At 39.2% G+C, this 19,702-nt stretch overlaps 1 protein-coding gene across 1 annotated transcript; it reads right to left on the bottom strand.

Annotated features, from left to right (window-relative positions):
- Nucleotides 1-1,220: 1,220 nt before the first annotated feature.
- On the bottom strand, nucleotides 1,221-12,055 carry LOC139660268 (uncharacterized). Its single transcript, XM_071538358.1, has 12 exons — nucleotides 11,941-12,055; nucleotides 11,709-11,791; nucleotides 11,051-11,145; nucleotides 10,468-10,602; nucleotides 10,248-10,359; nucleotides 9,840-9,877; nucleotides 5,379-5,394; nucleotides 5,092-5,202; nucleotides 3,412-3,497; nucleotides 2,889-3,023; nucleotides 2,675-2,786; nucleotides 1,221-1,679 (listed from the first exon to the last, which is right to left on the bottom strand). Exons 2-12 carry the CDS (start codon nucleotides 11,761-11,763, stop codon nucleotides 1,597-1,599), a joined length of 978 nt encoding a protein of 325 aa, XP_071394459.1. The 5' UTR covers nucleotides 11,764-11,791; nucleotides 11,941-12,055; the 3' UTR covers nucleotides 1,221-1,596.
- Nucleotides 12,056-19,702: the final 7,647 nt, after the last annotated feature.

The following is a 19,702-nucleotide window of genomic DNA, read 5'->3' as shown; positions in this document are numbered from 1 at the left end:
ATCAAAACCACAATAATGAAGCATTTAGGTTGCCTGTCCAGTACCCATGAATCACAGTCTTTAGCACTTTTTGAATCTGCATGAATTTTCATAGCGGACTGGACATAAGCCGATTCACCAGAAGTTAATTCGGACAGATACTGTCCAACAAACCTGATTGGATGGTCGATGTAGGCGGAACAAACCTACTTAGGGTAAACGGTTTTGTTATTGTTCTAATATATATATATATATATATTAGAACAACAACAAAACTGTATATATATATATATTTTTTTTTTTTATAATTTGTATAGCGTTGGTCAGCTGCTGAATGTAAAAGCGATTTTCAGACAGCGATATCTCTGCTGTTTCACAAACAATCTCAATGTCATTTCACAGGTGGAGTCGTATGCACACTAGCTCATCAAAAAACAAATTTGGTACAATAACGTTGAGTTGTTTAGATTTTGTGGACCTCTGTGAAAATTCAAAATTATGACTTTTTAATTGCAGTGAAATAACTGCATGTTTTACCACACGGATCCCAACAAAATCTGAAAATGGAAATAGTATTTGCACTATTTTCACTCCATACTGCTGTCTTCAGTGGGATCTGTGTTCGAAGCTGATCAGCAACATGTTGGTGTAATGGATAATCATCCAATTTGGATATTTAAAACACAGAGAACTGTGTGCCGGTTCAGCAAGAGATCCATAACAGAAACCGCCTAGAAGACATCAGGTTTCTAAAAAGGGCAACAAAGTCAGGTAGCAAGCCTAACGTTAGCTACTTGACCATAAATTCCACTTCTGCTTCTAGCTAATCCTCTCCTGACTTGTGTTGTGTTGAGTTACAAAGAGCTTGGAATGAACATACTGTATTTCAGAAAAATCAGTTTGAGTCCAAATAAGAGAAATAATATCATCCCTGACAGGCATACACACACATATGGGTGGGTAGTGAGTCCTTTAAACAAGGCACGCTTGAATCTGATTGATGTTAATATGTGGGTGGAGAAGAGTTCAGTCTCTCAGCTGAACTTCCATAAACTCCCATAAAGAATCTGTGCTTCCATTGTGTTGTTACACCTTTATAAATTCAGTATGTAAGCTGCAACACTGTCAGAAACTTTGCTTGTTTTCAAGGGGCATCAAAGCGTAAAACCACGTTTGGTCATGTTGCACACACCATAATGAACTTATTTGATTATGGCTATTACCTCACAGACTCAAAGATCAGCTTGTTTCAATGACTGATCCTTTTAATTTTGCATAAGACAAGTAAGAGCAGGTCGCTCAGCAGCAGAAGCTTGTGTTTAAAACATACTTTTCATTACCGTTCTTTCTCCTCTTATTGAAAGCACAAGGTCTAAGAGTCACTCCAGCTTAATGTCACTTGTCGCTTCGTCCCTTAAGTAGCGTTACAGCGATAGCAAAGCAAAGCAGTACAGTTGATTAGTGAGATTATTATGAGAGTCTTCAGATGGTATACGAGAGTGAAGACACAAAGACAGACAAGTATGCCAATATACACACAACCAACACACATCCAATGATTTTAATATCACAAATGTGTTGTGCTTGTGCTTGTTATTGGTCCTGCATGCCTCTGTCTCAGCAATCGGCATCCCAGGGAGTTTTGGCGCAGAGAGACGGCTTCTTGCCGTTACACGACTGGTCATCCCAGCGCTTCTTCCCTGTAAAAACCAAAAACACAAAGGAGAAAGTTAGAGAAACACTTCCTCGGTCAACCAATCAACAAACCAAAACCTGTCTAATGAGTTTGTGGTTCACTAGCGAGAGAGAGAGAGCGAGAGAGAGAGAGAGAGCGAGAGAGAGAGAGAGAGAGAGAGAGAGAGAGAGAGAGAGGGATGGATGGATGGATGGATAGATAGATAGATGGACATTGAATTACAACATTGATAGAACTTATCTCTGGTCCAGCCCCCCCTCACCCCTCCTATCCCCATGATCTACGGTGTAATTGACCCAAAGTCACATTTTTAAACTAGAGAGGAGTAAGCTAGCTAATTAGAGCAGAGACTCAACAGAAACATCTAGTGAAGTGCTAATATATCATTAAATAATCCAAAAGAAATGCAGTCATGAAATGTAGTCATGAGTCATGAAAATGAATGTGAATTGATAAATTGAGTGTTAAATTGTCAAGTGATTTGATGAATCCAAAGATGATTTGATTAAAATAAAGGTGATTTGATAAACAGAGCCATTTTCATCGTTTATCCCTGCTTTCTATCATTCATCACTTATCATTTAAGCAACAAAATTGTCATTTTATCATTTAAGGAAAGACCCAGAAGGGTGGAAGTATCAACAATGAATACATACACACTGTACACATACATACTTTACATATATACATACATACATACGCATTTTCTGTCTAGGAATGATCTAGAAAAATTAAGCGTACTTTACTGTTTGTTTTGGGGTTGTTTTTTTTTGGGGGGGGGGGGGTTACTGTACTGATCAGTGAAAGGAAAACTTTTCCTTTTTTTCTTCTATTATGTCCCTCTCCATAAGGTCAGAGGTCATGGTCAGCGACAGGTGGTTGCTGGCATGGAGGCTCCCTGCTGCTCCCGGTTGCTCTCATAGTAAGTCGCTCTGTTTAAATGCATCAGCTACACGCCCAAAGTCCTAATATAAAAATAAAATGCGTGTAGTGATTTACCTGCCCAGTTCATTACTAAACAGTGCTGGTTATTGTTGTAATTACTAGGGTTTCCTTCAGACCAGAACTGATGGTCGAAGTGCTGACCATCACTCCAGAGCCAAACACCCTCCTAGAAGTCAGAATAGAATAGAACAGAATCAAAATCATTTAAAAAAAAAAAAAAGGTTTCATTGAATAACAGTCAGACCCTGGTTATTAGTAAATAATATACCTTTTGTTCATCAGTGCCTCCAAGCCATGTGATAGGAAAACCATTAGTGATCTTCTTTATCATATCCTGAGCTGCTTGGGTCTCATAATCGCTGTGTATCGATGCAAGGTGACCACCCAGAGACACACAGTGTTTCTGCAATGGAATTAGAGAGATAGAGGAGCAGAGGGAGTGGGGTTGAACGAGAAAAAAAAACACATAAAACAACATTAAATAAATACTAATACTATTACCACTACTACTAATAACTAAAAGGCACCCGGTAGAGCGCAAACCACCGCCAACACTGAACGTTGCCAACAAAATAGCACATGAATTCAATCCTGTTCAGCAGCCGACTTGGAAGTCCTGGATGCCGGACTTTCCTACCAGCGCATGAATAATAGATATGGTTAAAAAAATATTAATAATTATTATAGTCGTAAGAAAAAGAAGACGCCAATTAACCAAATATGCAAGTTAATACCAACAAAATAAACGTAGCCCAGAAGCATTCTGCACTGACACAATTCATTCTGATTACCTCAGCCTGAGCCCAAGTCATCCCTTTTGGAACGTAGAGGAAACAGCGATGGTTCAACGGAGTCCAACACTTGGGACACCCTGATGCTGTGTCGACCACGGAAATAGGGAAGAGAAGGGAGGGGAATGTTGAGTCTGGGGGTAAATTGAACCACTGCCTTTATCTAGGAAAAATAATTGGTAATTTAACACCAAATGTAGGTGTAGTCCTTTGTGCATTCAGACCAAGTTTATTTGTAGCGGTTTGTTCGAACATTAGAGCAGTTTATTCCTTTAGTTCATTGCATCGAGGCGGGTGAGAACAGTGCCATTTGAACCTAAAAATGTAACAAAGTCAACTTTTCTACTATATGTAACGGGTGTGCCTGGCCTGCAACAGTCTTATATCTGGTTGGATGCACATCCGTTAACTTCTGCGTTGTGTTCTATGTCTGTGCTGACTGAAGAAAGGACCCGGACCACAAACAGCTACTGGTTGCTCTTTTAATGAAGACTGGATGGTGGTTGTGTCTGTACAAGTCAATAAAACAAAAAGAAATGCTCTGTAACATGCAGTCTCTTCCACACACGCGGGTCATCAAGCCCCTCCTCTCAGTTAGCATAGCGCGGACTGACATGTTAATTTACACTTTGCATATCATACATGACTAATATATCTCCTCTTATTAACAGCAAAAGTGCTTTTGAATAAGAATATGAAAATAAATGAAATAAAATGTATAAATGCTCAATGCATTTGATTACATATGAATTCTAAACATGCTAAATATAACCAGTATATTATGTAAATAATGAACAGACAGAATGCACATACCTGTACAAGTCAATAAAACAAAAAGAAATGCTCTGTAACATGCAGTCTCTTCCACACACGCGGGTCATCAAGCCCACAGAACACACAGAAAACCCTGTAACACTTGGAAACACGTGTCTACTATAAAACTTGCAAAAGTACATTTACAAAGTTTATATTCGAATGACACATAGCTGGCATGTTCACAATCTTAAGACTAACATTTATAATTGCATACCGCCACATTTGCATTGTCTACAAACCAAAATAAATGTTAAACTATGACCAGGAAAATAATACATACCTCCTCTCAGTTAGCATAGCAACACTACACTTCAGTTTGAATAGGCTACAAAACACACCTTGAATGTAAACAAAACACAGGTTCTTCAATATTTATCAGGATTTGGTGAAGTTTCAAACATAAAAATAAAGATATAATTTCAACCCGGTTACATATAGTTGAGATCAAAGAAAACTAACTGCAGGTGTGATTGCATCCTTACGCCTGAACTACACAGCATGTGTAACGTTTGCGTTTCCAAACTTGTTGCGGGCCAGTTGCAGCCCGGCAGTTTAGAAACGCAACCGGTAAAGCCGTTACTATACTACTGTGTGTGTGTGTGTGTGTGTGTGTGTCCAGTTGATCTGGGTAAGAGGTGTAATGCATTTCAGTAAAATTAAATAAATAAATAAAAAAAACTCCCTCTCATCTACTGAGGCTAATTTTATCCTGCATCTACTTTCCAGAAGCAGAGCCACACATACACACACATACACACACACACACACACACACACACACACACACACACACACACACACACACATACACATACACACACACACACACACACACACTCACACACACCTGAACACTAACACTCACCAGCAGCTGTAGCCATCATAGCACAAAGAAGTAGAGACACAGTCAGGATCTTCATGGTGGAGATGATGCAGATGTTGAAGATTATGGCTTGGAAGATTAGGACTGCCTTCACTGCAGAGAGACAGACATGTTAGTAATGCTTTTGAAGAGCGGTCACACTTGTAACAAAAGACATTTGAGCAGATGCTCAGCACCGACTGTGGCAGTATACTGTATAAGGAGAGAAGATGCTAAGAGAACAGAAGAAAAGAAAAGAGGTAGAGAGAGGAAAGAGAAGAGAGTCGTACCAAACCTGCTGTAGAATTATCTTCTCTTCTTCTGTCTCAGTGTCAGTCTGTGTCCTTGTCCTTCCTATGCAGTGGTGCTGAACAAGAGAAAGAGGCAACTCTTATATACAGTCACTATCACAAGACACCTTTGTTATCTGATATGCTCAGTTAATTAGCTTATTTCACCTTTATTTATCCAGGAACAGGGTTTGCTATCACTATCACAAGACACCTTTGTTGTATCAGACACGCTCTGTTTATTTTTGTTATGACCTTCATTTATCCAGAAACAGGGTTTGCTGCGCACACATGCTCTTCTTCAGAAACGCCCTGTTTTACTTTTGTGCATGACCCATGGGAGCTGCCCAGTGCAGCCACACTCTTCTAATGTCGGCAAAATCATTTCAAACTCTTCGTATTCACGTATTTCACCATTTGACAGACAAGAGAGCCTCGTAGTATCCAGTATTTATCACAGAGTTCAGTTGTCTAATCCAGGTGCCTTCCTGTAAGGGAAATGAGTAGCGTCTTGTATTTCACTTTGGGAGATCAGTGACTTGAGGTTTCCCTGGATGTAGGTTTGTATTATCTAAATAACTATCTAACGTCACATCATTCACTTCCAATTTGGCTTTATATTCTTATGTCAGAATGTATTATTTCTAGTCAAGATATAATTCCAGTAAAGTTTCTTTGATGAGGAATTTCCTGATGCTTTGAACAATTGTTGCTGGATGTTCTATGTGAACTATAGCTGCTTTTCTCTATGTATTTTAATAGATGAGTGTTAATGTGTGTTCTTCCACTTCCTGCTGTTGTGCAACACCTGGTGGCAATTTCGTCATCACCTGGTAGCTAATGCTATCCTCTACACAAGCAAGAGCTTCTGTTTGTTTCTGTATGCCCTGATGAAGAGCGTAGCTTGGGTGCGATGTGTATGATAACTCAAAGTGGTACTAATGGCGTCTTCACTCTCATGAGCAATTGCTCCGGCCTGCTCTGCGTGCTAGTCCCGCCCTTTAACCAATCATAATTTTAGAAACGTGAAGTCTCTCTATATGACCCAATCTGAGGCAGATAAAAAACACTCGAAAAATAAGCAGGATAGTCTGTCATACCTCGTGTGGAGGGATGTACATTTTAAACAAACTATGAAAAGGTTATGATCTTAAAGTGACACAGCCTAATACTGTAGCAACTGTAGGGTTTCTACTGCTATGCACATTTTAACTCTGGGGCTTTACCCAGGGGTTACATAATATTATTTCTATTATTTCTGTTTTAGCGTGTTATAATTTGTATAGTGTTGGACAGCCGCTGAATGTAAAACAGTGATATCTCCGCCATCTCACAACCAATCTCAATGCCATTTCACAGGTGGACTTGTAAGCCCACTAGCTCACCAAAAACCAAATTTGGTACAATAATGTTGAGTCGTTTAGATTTTGTGGACCCCCTCTGAAAATAATAACCAAAATTACGACTTTTTAATTGCATGTTTTCCCGCACGGATCCCAACAAAAGATCCCTCTATCTGTCCGTCACTACTACTACTCTCATTGTAAATTAGATAAGGGAACTTTAGAACGAGTGAATGTTAGTGAGCTAGAACGGGTCTGCTGGAGTCAGAGCCTGCTGCTGCTCTCTCTGGCCTAGTCCACACTAATTTGGGTAAATCTGAAAATGGAAATAGTATTTGCACTATTTTCACTCCATACTGCTGTCTTCAGTGGGATCTGTGTTCGAAGCTGATCAGCAACATGTTGCTGTAATGGACAATCATCCAATTTGGATATTTAAAACACAGAGAACTGTGTGCCGGTTCAGCAAAAGTTCCATAACAGAAACCGCCTAGACAACATTGGGTTTCTAAAAAGGGCAACAAAGTCAGGTAGCAAGGCTAACGTTAGCTACTTGACCATAAATTCCACTTCTGCTTCTAGCTAACTCTGTTCAGCTTTTTTAATTGCTGCAGCGAACAAGATAAAATTCAATCCTGCCTTGAGATGTGTCATGTATGCTGGATCAGTACAGAAGTGTGTCTGACTCTCTTGGCTGTAGTTTTGCCTTGTTAATAACAGCAGAGAGCCTTTCTAATCTCCTGCAGTAAATACATTTTAATGTATAAGAGTTTCAAACAGCTTGGAATTAACATATTGTATTTCTGAAATATCAGTTAGAGTCCAAATAAGAGAAATAATATCATCCCTGACAGGCATACACACACATATGGGTGGGTGGTGGGTGACCTGCAGCGCCCCAGCACAATGACAGAGAACAGGTAAGAAGATCTGAGTCCTTTAAACAAGGCACGCTTGAATCTGATTGATGTTAACTGAACTTCCATAAACTCCCATTACAAAGAATTTGTGCTTCCATTGTGTTGTTACACCTTTATAAATTTAATATGTAAGCTGCAACACTGTGTAAGACCACGTTTGGTCATGTTGCACACACCATAATGAACTATTCAATTAGGGCTATTACCTCACAGACTCAAAGATCAGCTTGTTTCAATGATTGATCCTTTTAATTTTGCATAAGACAAGTAAGAACAGGTCGCTCAGCAGCAGAAGCTTGTGTTTAAAACATACTTTTCATTACCATTCTTTCCCCTCTTATTGAAAGCACAAGGCCTAAGAGTCACTCCAGCTTAATGTCACTTGTCGCTTCGTCCCTTAAGTAGCGTTACAGCAATAGCAAAGCAAAGCAGTACAGTTGATTAGTGAGATTATTATGAGAGTCTTCAGATGGTATATGAGAGTGAAGACACAAAGACAGACAAGTATGCCAATATACACACAACCAACACACATCCAATGACTTTCAGATCACATCTGTGTTATGCTTGTCCTTGTTACTGGTCCTGCATGCCTCTGTGTCAGTCCAGGGTTTACCAGGGGCTTTTGGCGCAGAGAAACGGGTGCTTTGTGGAACAAGACTGGTCATCCCAGCGCCTCTGCTTTGTAAAATCCAAAAACACAAAGGAGGAAGTTAGAGATATACTTCCTGCTTCCTCGGTCAACCAATCAACAAACCTAAACCTGAGAATGTCTAATGAGAAGGTTGTTTTTAACCAGCCACTCTTATTTTTAAATGACATCTCTGGAAAATCTCTGTCTGGATTCCGTGAACACCACAGCACAGAGACAGCTCTTCTCAAGGTCACAAATGACCTCCTCTGTGCAGCAGATGCCGGTGACTGATCTGGTTTTAATTCTTCTAGACTTCAGTGCAGCCTTTGATACGGTTGACCACACTATTCTGATCGTCTGTGGCACTCGGCTGGGATTTCTGGATTGGCCCTTGATTGGTTCCGCTCTTACATCACAAATAGAAACTTCATAGTCTCTGTAGGAAATTCATCATCCATGGCTGCATGTATTTCTTGTGGGGTACCCCAGGGCTCAATTTTGGGTCCATTATTGTTTTCCCTATATATGCTCCCACTGGGAAAGATTATTCAGAACCATGACATCTCTTTCCATTGCTACGCTGATGACACCCAAATCTATCTCCCACACAAATCTTGCAACCAGGCTGGGCTTATTACATTGATGGAATGTCTACAGGACATTAAATGCTGGATGACACACAAATTAATGAAAATAAGACTGAGATTCTATTGTTTGGACCTCCGCATTCCACAAATGTCATTGCTCAGAAACTGGATCAACTCTCAACCTATGTCAGACCACATGCAAAGAACTGGTGTAACTTTCTATCCCCCTCCGACCTTGAAAGAGTTATTTATGCTTTAATTTCCTCCAGATTAGACTACTGCAACTCTCTATATTTTGGTATTTCCCAGGCTTCCATTTCCCACTTACAGTTGGTTCAAAAGGCTGCTGCTAGACTGTTGATCAAATGTAGAAAAAAGAAACCACATCACTCCAATCCTTGCATCCGTACAGTGGCTCCCTGTACACTTCAGGATTAATTTCAAAATACTGCTGCTTGTGTTTAAAGCTCTACATGGTCTCGCCCCTGCCTACATCTCAGAACTCCTCACCCCCTGCAGTACTGACAGGTCCCTTAGGTCCTCACACCAAGGTCTATTGACTGTCCCTTGGTCTCATCTGAAAAGGGCCGACGACAGGGCCTTTTCCATTACAGCTCCCAGACTGTGGGATAGTCTGCCTGGGAATATTAGGTCATCCCAATCTGTTGCTCTTTTTAAGACCCATCTTAAAACCTATTTTTATTCCCTTGCTTTTAATTCCAATTGATCTTTGTCACATTTTTGTCTTGCCCATATGTACAGTATACCTTATATTGATTATGCGTGTGTGTTTTGCTCCTTTTTATCTGTCCCTCTGTATTGTTGTTGTGCTTTGCGTGTGTGCACATTCTATATCTCTGTAAAGCACCTTAGTACATTCTACTGTTTATGCTTTGTTTTTAAAGTGCTATATAAATAAACTTAAGCAGACAGACAGATAAACAGACATTGAATTAAAACAACACTGATAGAACTTATCTCTGGAACAGCCACCATATCCATGGTGAACCTTGGCCTGTAATTGACACAAACAAAGTCACATTATACATACATACACGCACATTCTATCTAGGAATGATCTAGGAAATTAAGCTTGTTTACTTTTTTTTTTACTAATGAAGCTTAGTGTTTTTTTCTTGTTTGTTTGTTTTTTTGGGGGGATACCATATTGATCACTGAAAGGGAATTTCAGAATTTTTTTTTTTTTTTTAATCTTTTTTCTTGTCCCTCTCCATAAGGTCGAGGTCATGGACAGGTGGTTGCTGGCATGGAGGCATCCTGCTGCTCCCAGTTGCTCTCATTGTAAGACACTGTCAGAAACTTCACTTGTTTAAATGCATCAGCTACCCACGTAAAATCCAAATATAAAATGTGTGCAGTGTTACCTTCCCAGTTCATTACTAAACAGTGCTGGCTTTTCCATCTATTATCCGGGTTTCCTATAGACCAGAACTGATAGTTGAAATGCTGACCATCACTCCAGAGCCAAACACCCTCCTAGAAGACAGAATAGAATCAAATAGATATATCATTTAAAAAGAAAAAAAAAAAAAAAAAGGTTTCATTAAATGATTGTCAGACGCTGGTTACTGATAAATAATATACCCTTTTTGCATCAGTGCCTCCAAGCCAAGTGGTAGGATACTTATGAGTGATCCTCTTTATCATATTCTGAACTGCTTTGGCCTCATGATGGCTGTGTATCGATGCAAGGTGACCACCAAGAGACACACAGTGTCTCTGCAACGGAATTAGAGAGATAGAGGGGCAGAGGGAGTGGGGTTGCCCAAGAGAAAAAAAACATAAAAGAACATTAAATAAATACTACTATTACCACTAAAAACTAGAAGGCACCCGGTAGAGCGCAAACCACCGCCAACACTTAACAATTCTCTAACTTGCAAGGCTGCAAAGCCTCCTTATGTTTGTCGTTTGTCTTCTGGGTTTGATTTGCCAACAGAATAGCACATGAATTCAATCCTGTTTAGCAGCTGACTTGGAAGTCCTGGATGTCAGACTTTCCCACCAGCGCATGAATGCAGCAAAATAGATATGGCAAAAAAAAACAAGGTAATAATCATTATAGTTGCAAGAAAAAGACGCCAATTTACCAAATTTGCAAGTTAATACCGACAAAATAAACGTAGCCTAGAAGCATTCTGCACTGAAACCAATTCATTCGGATTACCTCAGCCTGATGCCAAGTGATGCATTTTGGCACGTAGAGGAAACAGCGATGGTTCACCTGAGTCCAGTAGTGAGGGCACACTCTGACATGCCATCCTGAAGATAAATAGGGAAGAGAGGGGAATGTTGAGTCTGGGGGTAAATTGAACCACCACTTTTACTTAGGAAAAATAATTGGTAATTTAACACCACATGTAACTTTGTGTGTTCAGATCAAGTCTATTTGTAGCGGTTTGTTCAAACTCTGGAGTGTTTACTCCTTTACAACAACAACAAAGTCAACTTTTCTGCTATAGTTCAGATCAACTGTACATCAAGAAAACCAACTGCAGGTGTGATTGCATCCTTACGCCTGAACTACACAGCATGTGTAACGTTTGCGTATCCAAACTTGTTGCGGCCCAGTTGCAGCCCGGCAGTTTAGTAACACAACTGCTTAAGCCGTTACTATACTAATGTGTGTGTGTGTGTGTCTGTGTGTGTCCAGTTGATCTGGGTAAGAGGTGTAATGCATTTCAGTAAAATTAAATAAATAAATAAAAAAAAGCCCTCTCATCTACTGAGGCTACTTTTATCAAAGTTCCCGCTTCTCCTTTCCAGAAGCACACACACACACACACACACACACACACACACACAGCATGGACACTAACACTCACCAGTAGTCAGAGCCATCATAGCACAAAGAAGTAGAGACACAGTCAGGATCTTCATGGTGGAGATGATGCAGATGTTGCCTTCACTGCAGAGAAACAGACATGTTAGTAAGAAGCCGTTTGAGCAGCATCAACTGTGGCAGTATATAAAAAGGAGGACAGAAGAGGATCAGAGGAGAAAACAGAACAGAAGAAAAGAGGTAGAGAGAGGAAAGAGAAGAGAGTTGTACTAAACCTGCTGTAGAATTATCTCAGTGTCAGTCTGTGTCCTTGTCCTTCCAATGCGGTGGCGCTGAACAAGAGAAAGAGCAACTCTTATATACAGTCACTATCACAAGACACCTTTGTTGTATCAGACACGCTCTGTTTATTTTTGTTTATTTCACCTTCATTCATCCATAAACGAGGTTTGCTGCGCACACATGCACTTCTTCAGAAACGCCCTGCTTTACTTTTGTGCATGACCCATGGAAGCTGCCCAGTGAAGCCACACTCTTCTAATGTTGGCAAAATAATTTCAAACTCTTCATATTCACGTATTTCACCATTTGACAGACAAGAGAGCCTCGTAGTATCCAGTATTGAATCTTGAATCGGTGGTGAAGTATCTCAAAGCCCATGACATCAATGTGTAGGCTCCCTTTATCGTGTGTTGCAATTTATAGGCTGCCCAAGATAAACAATTCGTTCATACATGAGTTCTCAGAGCTATTATCTTTGACAGTCCCCAAATATGACAATATTGTCATTCTTGAAGATTTTAACATTCACGTCTGCTGCCCTTCCCATGTGTCGTTAATGGTTTTATTAGTGTTATTGAGTCTTTCAGTATGGTCCAGTCTGTCAAAGAACTCACACATAATAAACCATAATATTGTCAACAACATAATATGGTCTTGTGCTCTCCCATACCATGTTGGAGATTTTAGAAAAGATTCAAGAAAAGGTCGAAATTCCCCACATAGCCAATGTGATTGTTAAGGCACCAGTTGCTCAACCAGTCATTCAGAGCAAATATGCGACTGAACACCTCAGTTCCCCGAGGCTTAAGCAGGGCAAGGGGTCCTGAGATGAACACATAGATGTCATGGGCTTTGAGATACTTCACCACCGATTCAAGAGTGACTGGAAAAATACTGGATACGACGCGGGTCACTTGTCTGTCAAATGGTGAAATACGTGAATATGAAGAGTTTGAAATGATTTTGCCAACATTAGAAGGCTGTGGCTGGACTGGGCAGCGCCCATGGGTCATGCACAAAAGTAAAGCAGGGCGTTTCTGGAGAAGAGCATGTGTGCGTAGCAAATGCAGTTCCTGGATAAATAAAGGTGAAATAAAAATAAACTGAGCGTGTCTGATACAACAAAGGTGTCTTGTGATGGCTACTGATGCTGAGACAGAAGAAGAGAAGATAACTAGGATACTGTCGGGGGCCGACAGCAAGGGTATATCCCCGAAATTCCCCAATCCTTGAAGGCCCCATTAAGTCAAATGTAATAAAAAGCCATTCAATAATCACACAATAAGACTCCAGGGTTAATCCTCCCAAGTATATTGGTTGTATGTCCCAACTATTTTTATTTCACCAAATAATAACATTTTTTCTTCTTGGCTAATCTATCTTTTTAACACTCAATAATAAACATAACTAATTACATATAGCCGCTAGCGGTGATGGCTGGGGTTATGCCAGTACAGCAGTCAGAGCTGAAACATGGAAGTTTGCATTAAGATTACTGTCAGTTTTGTCCTATTAGGCTGTTGAGCCACCAGGCCCCAAGCTATCACGTTCTGATACTGAAGAATGTAATAGCAAGTTAAAAGGTGTCAATATCCAACTTTGTATTGGCTTTACTGTGTTTAGCTGTACACTCAAAATGCTGCTGTTGGGCAAAATCTGGTTGGATCTGTATGGAAATCGGTGTGCATGTTTCACATAAAGGTTGAAACATGACTACCGAGTTTCATAGCGATTGGTGAAATTCTGTTTACGTTATAAGCCAAAATGTCATAGGCCACGCCCACTTTCACTAATGATGACCAAACTTCAGATTTTGACTAGGACATGAATCCAGTTATTTATTTCTGTTTTTAAACTGCATTTTCAAATAGATTTTTAAATTCCATTATTTATTTATGAATTCATTAATGTATTTTTAAATGATGTTCTTATTGACTGTTTTATGGTTGTTTTTGTAAATCCCTTTTCTAATTTGAACTATTTATTGATGGATTAATATTTTATTTGTAAATTCTTCTTTTTATAATTCCTCTTTTTATTGCCCATTAAAATATCAAACAATTAATTACTTTGTAATTTAGTCTATTTATTTATAGATTAATAAATTAATTTGTAAACAAATGTATTAATGTCTATTTTTATTGTATAATTAGTTATTAATTTATTAAATGCTTTATTACTATTTCCGTGACACTTGTGGTCCTCCATAATTGACTGTTTTATGGTTGTTTTTGTAAATCCCTTTTTAATTTGAACTATTTATTGATGGATTAATATTTCATTTGTAAATTCTTTTTATAATTCCTCTTTTTGATGCCCATTAAAATATCAAATAATTAATTACTTAATTTAGTCTATTCATAGAATAATACATTTATTTGTAAACAAATCTATTAATTCCTATTTTTATTGTACAATTAGTTATTAATTCATGAAATGCTTTGTTACTATTTCGGACATTTGTGGTCCTCCATACTAGAGCATTGTACCGAATTTAGCTTACTGGCCACGCCTCCTTCACAAATTTAAGAGTTCTTGTCATCAAAGCTACAGTAGATATCAACAATCTATACAAAAAAAACAAAATTAAAGAGCTTGGTCCATAGATGCTACTGACCGATTTTGGTGGTAATCGGTCAAACCGTGTAGGAGGAGAGGAAAAAAAATAGTTTTTCAAATAATTCAAAATATCTCAAAAATGTTCATATCATCAATATTTCGTCAAATAATAACATTTTTTCTTCTTGGCTAATCTATCTTTTTAACACTCAATAATAAACATAACTAATTACATATAGCCGCTAGCGGCAATGGCTGGGGTCATGCCAGTACAGCAGCCAGAGCTGAAACATGGAAGTTTGCATTAAGATTACAGTCATTTTTGTCATATTAGGCTGTTGAGCCACCAGGCCCCAAGCTATCAACTTCTGATACTGAAGAATGTAACAGCAAGTTCAAAGGTGTCAATATCCAACTTTGTATTGGCTTTACTCTGTTTAGCTGTACACTCAAAATGCTGCTGCTGGGCAAAATCTGGTGGGATCTGTATGGAAATTGGTGTGCATGTTTCACATAAAGGTTGAAACATGACTACCGAGTTTCATAGTGATAAGTGAAATTCTGTTTGCGTTATAAGCCAAAATGTCATAGGCCACGTCCACTTTCACTAATGACGACCAAACTTCAGATTTTGACTAGGACATGGTCCTAGAGCATTGTACTGAATTTAGCTTATTGGCCATGCCTCCTTCACAAATTTAAGTTTATATCATCAAAACTACAGTAGATATCAACAATCTATACAAAAAAAATTAAGGAGCTTGGTCCATAGATGCTACTGACCGATTTTGGTGGTAATCGGTCAAATGGTGTAGGAGGAGAGGAAAAAAATGTGTTTTTCAAATAATTCAAAATGTCTCAAAAAGTTTCCAAACCTTGAGGGTCCTTATAGCAAATTTGGAGAGTATGGATAGGTGGACATGTGTGCCAAGTTTCATGTACATTGGACAAACGGTGTGGGAGATACAGCCCTTTAAACCTTTTATTTTTTACCTTTAATTATAGCGCCACCATCAGGCCGATGGGGGTCATATTTCTTGTGGGTCTAATTGAAGCCATACTAGACCATGGTGCAAAGTTTCATGGCTCTAGCATGTACCATCTCACGGGAAATTGAGCCCAAAGAGAAAAACAATAATAATAAAAAAAAGTAACAGTACAAAAATGAATTGATTAATTTATTAATAATAATCACAGAAAGTGCAAACTTCATACAAATTTCCGTAATTGCCTGAACAATTCTCTTGACAAATTTCAATACAATATAATGCACCATTGGTGAGATATGGGTCCAAATAGCACAGAGATTAATTTAATCAGTTAATTAACAATAGTTATTATAATCATAAACATATCAAAATCAATAGAGTTCTTCTAGGGGTCATCAATGTCCATACCAAATTTGAAAAGATTCTTATAAAAACTGTTCAACTTATCACGTTCACACGAAGGATCTGTGGTGGCAGGTGGAGAAGATAGATCCAACCCTGACACCGTTCGTCTGTGCGATTAGAACAAGAAATGGAGGCATTTCTTGTCAACATGAGAGCTAGTGAGCTTGATTGAGACCAAATCACATTGTTTAAACAGACTGAAAAAGATGTGAAAAGTTGATGTGTTGTGGATCGTACCTCCAAGTGCAAAAATTCTGAAATGTTAGCAGTGTGCTGCTAGCTCGCCATCTAGCTACTGAGTTGGTGGCTGATTGGACAGTGGAGTCACTCATTCAAGTTAGCAGCATAGGTAAACAGGACTGCCATCAAAACCACAATAATGAAGCATTTAGGTTGCCTGTCCAGTACCCATGAATCACAGTCTTTAGCACTTTTTGAATCTGCATGAATTTTCATAGCGGACTGGACATAAGCCGATTCAGTTAATTCGGACAGATACTGTCCAACAAACCTGATTGGATGGTCGATGTAGGCGGAACAAACCTACTTAGGGTAAACGGTTTTGTTGTTGTTCTAATATATATATATATTTATATATATTAGAACAACAACAAAACCGTATATATATATATATATATATTTTTTTTTTTTATAATTTGTATAGCGTTGGTCAGCTGCTGAATGTAAAAGCGATTTTCAGACAGCGATATCTCTGCTGTTTCACAAACAATCTCAATGTCATTTCACAGGTGGAGTCGTATGCACACTAGCTCATAAAAAAACAAATTTGGTACAATAACGTTGAGTTGTTTAGATTTTGTGGACCTCTGTGAAAATTCAAAATTATGACTTTTTAATTGCAGTGAAATAACTGGATGTTTTACCGCACGGATCCCAACAAAATCTGAAAATGGAAATAGTATTTGCACTATTTTCACTCCATACTGCTGTCTTCAGTGGGATCTGTGTTCTGATCAGCAACATGTTGGTGTAATGGACAATCATCCAATTTGGATATTTAAAACACAGAGAACTGTGTGCCGGTTCAGCAAAAGATCCATAACAGAAACCGCCTAGAAGACATCAGGTTTCTAAAAAGGGCAACAAAGTCAGGTAGCAAGCCTAACGTTAGCTACTTGACCATAAATTCCACTTCTGCTTCTAGCTAATCCTCTCCTGACTTGTGTTGTGTTGAGTTACAAAGAGCTTGGAATGAACATACTGTATTTCAGAAAAATCAGTTTGAGTCCAAATAAGAGAAATAATATCATCCCTGACAGGCATACACACACATATGGGTGGGTAGTGAGTCCTTTAAACAAGGCACGCTTGAATCTGATTGATGTTAATATGTGGGTGGAGAAGAGTTCAGTCTCTCAGCTGAACTTCCATAAACTCCCATAAAGAATCTGTGCTTCCATTGTGTTGTTACACCTTTATAAATTCAGTATGTAAGCTGCAACACTGTCAGAAACTTTGCTTGTTTTCAAGGGGCATCAAAGCGTAAAACCACGTTTGGTCATGTTGCACACACCATAATGAACTTATTTGATTATGGCTATTACCTCACAGACTCAAAGATCAGCTTGTTTCAATGACTGATCCTTTTAATTTTGCATAAGACAAGTAAGAACAGGTCGCTCAGCAGCAGAAGCTTGTGTTTAAAACATACTTTTCATTACCATTCTTTCCCCTCTTATTGAAAGCACAAGGCCTAAGAGTCACTCCAGCTTAATGTCACTTGTCGCTTCGTCCCTTAAGTAGCGTTACAGCAATAGCAAAGCAAAGCAGTACAGTGGATTAGTGAGATTATTATGAGAGTCTTCAGATGGTATACGAGAGTGAAAACACAAAGACAGACAAGTATGCCAATATACACACAACCAACACACATCCAATGATTTTTATATCACATCTGTGTTGTGCTTGTGCTTGTTATTGGTCCTGCATGCCTCTTTTTTTTGGGTTTTTTTTACTTTTCTTGTTTGTTTTACCTTCATTTATCCAGAAACTAGGTTTGAATATATTTTGCCGACATTAGAAGAGTGTGACTGGGCAGCTCCCATGGGTCATGCACAAAAGTAAAACAGGGTGTTTCTGAAGAAGAGCATGTGTGCACAGCAAATCCAGTTCCTGGATAAATAAAGGTGAAATAAGAATAAACTGAGCGTATCTGATACAACAAAGCTCTTGTGATAGCTAAGCGACTGTATATACTGTATGCTCTTTCTCTTGTTCAGCACCACCGCATAGGAAGGACAAGGACACAGACTGACGCTGAGACAGAAGAAGAGAAGATAACTAGGATGCTGTCGGGGGCCGACAGCAAGGGTATATCCCCGAAATTCCCCAATCCTCAAAGGCCCCATTAAGTCAAATGTAATAAAAAGCCATTCAATAATCACACAGTAAGACTCCAAGGTTAATCTTCCCAATTATATTGGTTGTATGTCCCAACTATTTTTATTTCGCCAAATAAAATGTTTTCTTCTTGGCTAATCAATCTTTTTAACACTCAATAATAAACATAACTAATTACATATAGCCGCTAGTGGCGATGGCTGGGGTTATGCCAGTACAGCAGCCAGAGCTGAAACATGGAAGTTTGCATTGAGATTACTGTCAGTTTTGTCCTATTAGGCTGTTGAGCCATCAGGCCCCAAGCTCAGGTTAGTAAAAGTAAATGCCTAAATGATTTGCCAGGGGTCCAGCCCCCATTAATCGCAGTCTTTAGCACTTTTTGAATTTTCATGGTGATTCATTGTGAAGCATTTAGTCAACCTAAATGCTTCATTACTGTGGTTTTGATGGCCGTCCTGTTTACCTATGCTGCTAACTTGAATGAGTGACTCCACTGTCCAATCAGCCACCAACTCAGTAGCTAGATGGTGAGCTAGCAGCACACTGCTAACATTCCAGGAATTTTGCACTTGCTGGAGGTGCGATCCACAACACATCAACTTTTCACATGTTTTTCAATCTATTTAAACAATGTGGTTTGGTCTCAATTAAGCTCACTAACTCTTCAATATGGACGAGTCTGGACTAGTCTTCTTTCCCCCAAAAGGGGGCGTGGCCCTGGCTGAGCACACTCAGTGACCCGGGGCCGGTTTGGTCTATCCACCTGCCTTTTAGGAGAAATGCCTCCATTTCTCATTCTAATCGCACAGAAGAACGGAGAGTGAGAGTAGAAACTTACCGTATTTCCTCTAAAAGTGGCCGGTAGTCAATTAAAAGCCGGGTCTCCGATAATGGCCGGGGCCATGGTCAACACGAACAAATAAAGGCCGGCCCCAAATACAGGCCGGGGAAAAAAACAAAGGAAAAAACAACGGTGGATACCGGTAAACTCCTGGTGCCTGTTATATAATGTAACTGTAGTTTGTAGTAACGTACAAGTGCCACCAGATGGCAGTATGCCACAAGACGGCTCGGCCGGCGGAAGTCTCTGGAGCGTGCCGTCATCGATTACCGTAATTATCGGTAATGCGTCGCAGTAACAAAAAAACGGCTACCTAACGAACCCCAACAGAAGCAGATCAGAAAACAAGGAGGCTTCGTACTAAAATATGAGCAAATATACTTATCAAACAGAGGGAATTAGAAATAAAGGCCTTTCTCTAATATAAGCCTGCTTCCAATAAAGCCCTGGTACCCTCTGCAGTTGAGGTAAATAAAGGATTAGAGGAAATACAGTAATCTGTTTATCTGTCTCTGTCTTTCTGCACCCTGACGCTGTTTGGCTCCGGTTTGTCTGTTACATGGAATCGGTCGTCATGAAGCTGCTGGTAAATAAAGGGAT

The sequence above is a fragment of the Centroberyx affinis genome, unplaced genomic scaffold (assembly GCF_046629955.1).
Source record: "Centroberyx affinis isolate AG114_WGS23_722 - 3 ecotype Tasmania unplaced genomic scaffold, CSIRO-AGI_Caff_v1 ptg003263l_1, whole genome shotgun sequence".
Classification (NCBI taxonomy): Eukaryota; Metazoa; Chordata; class Actinopteri; order Beryciformes; family Berycidae; genus Centroberyx; species Centroberyx affinis.
The sequence above is the reverse complement of the archived record's forward strand: the minus strand, read 5'-3'. Positions and strand labels throughout refer to the sequence as shown.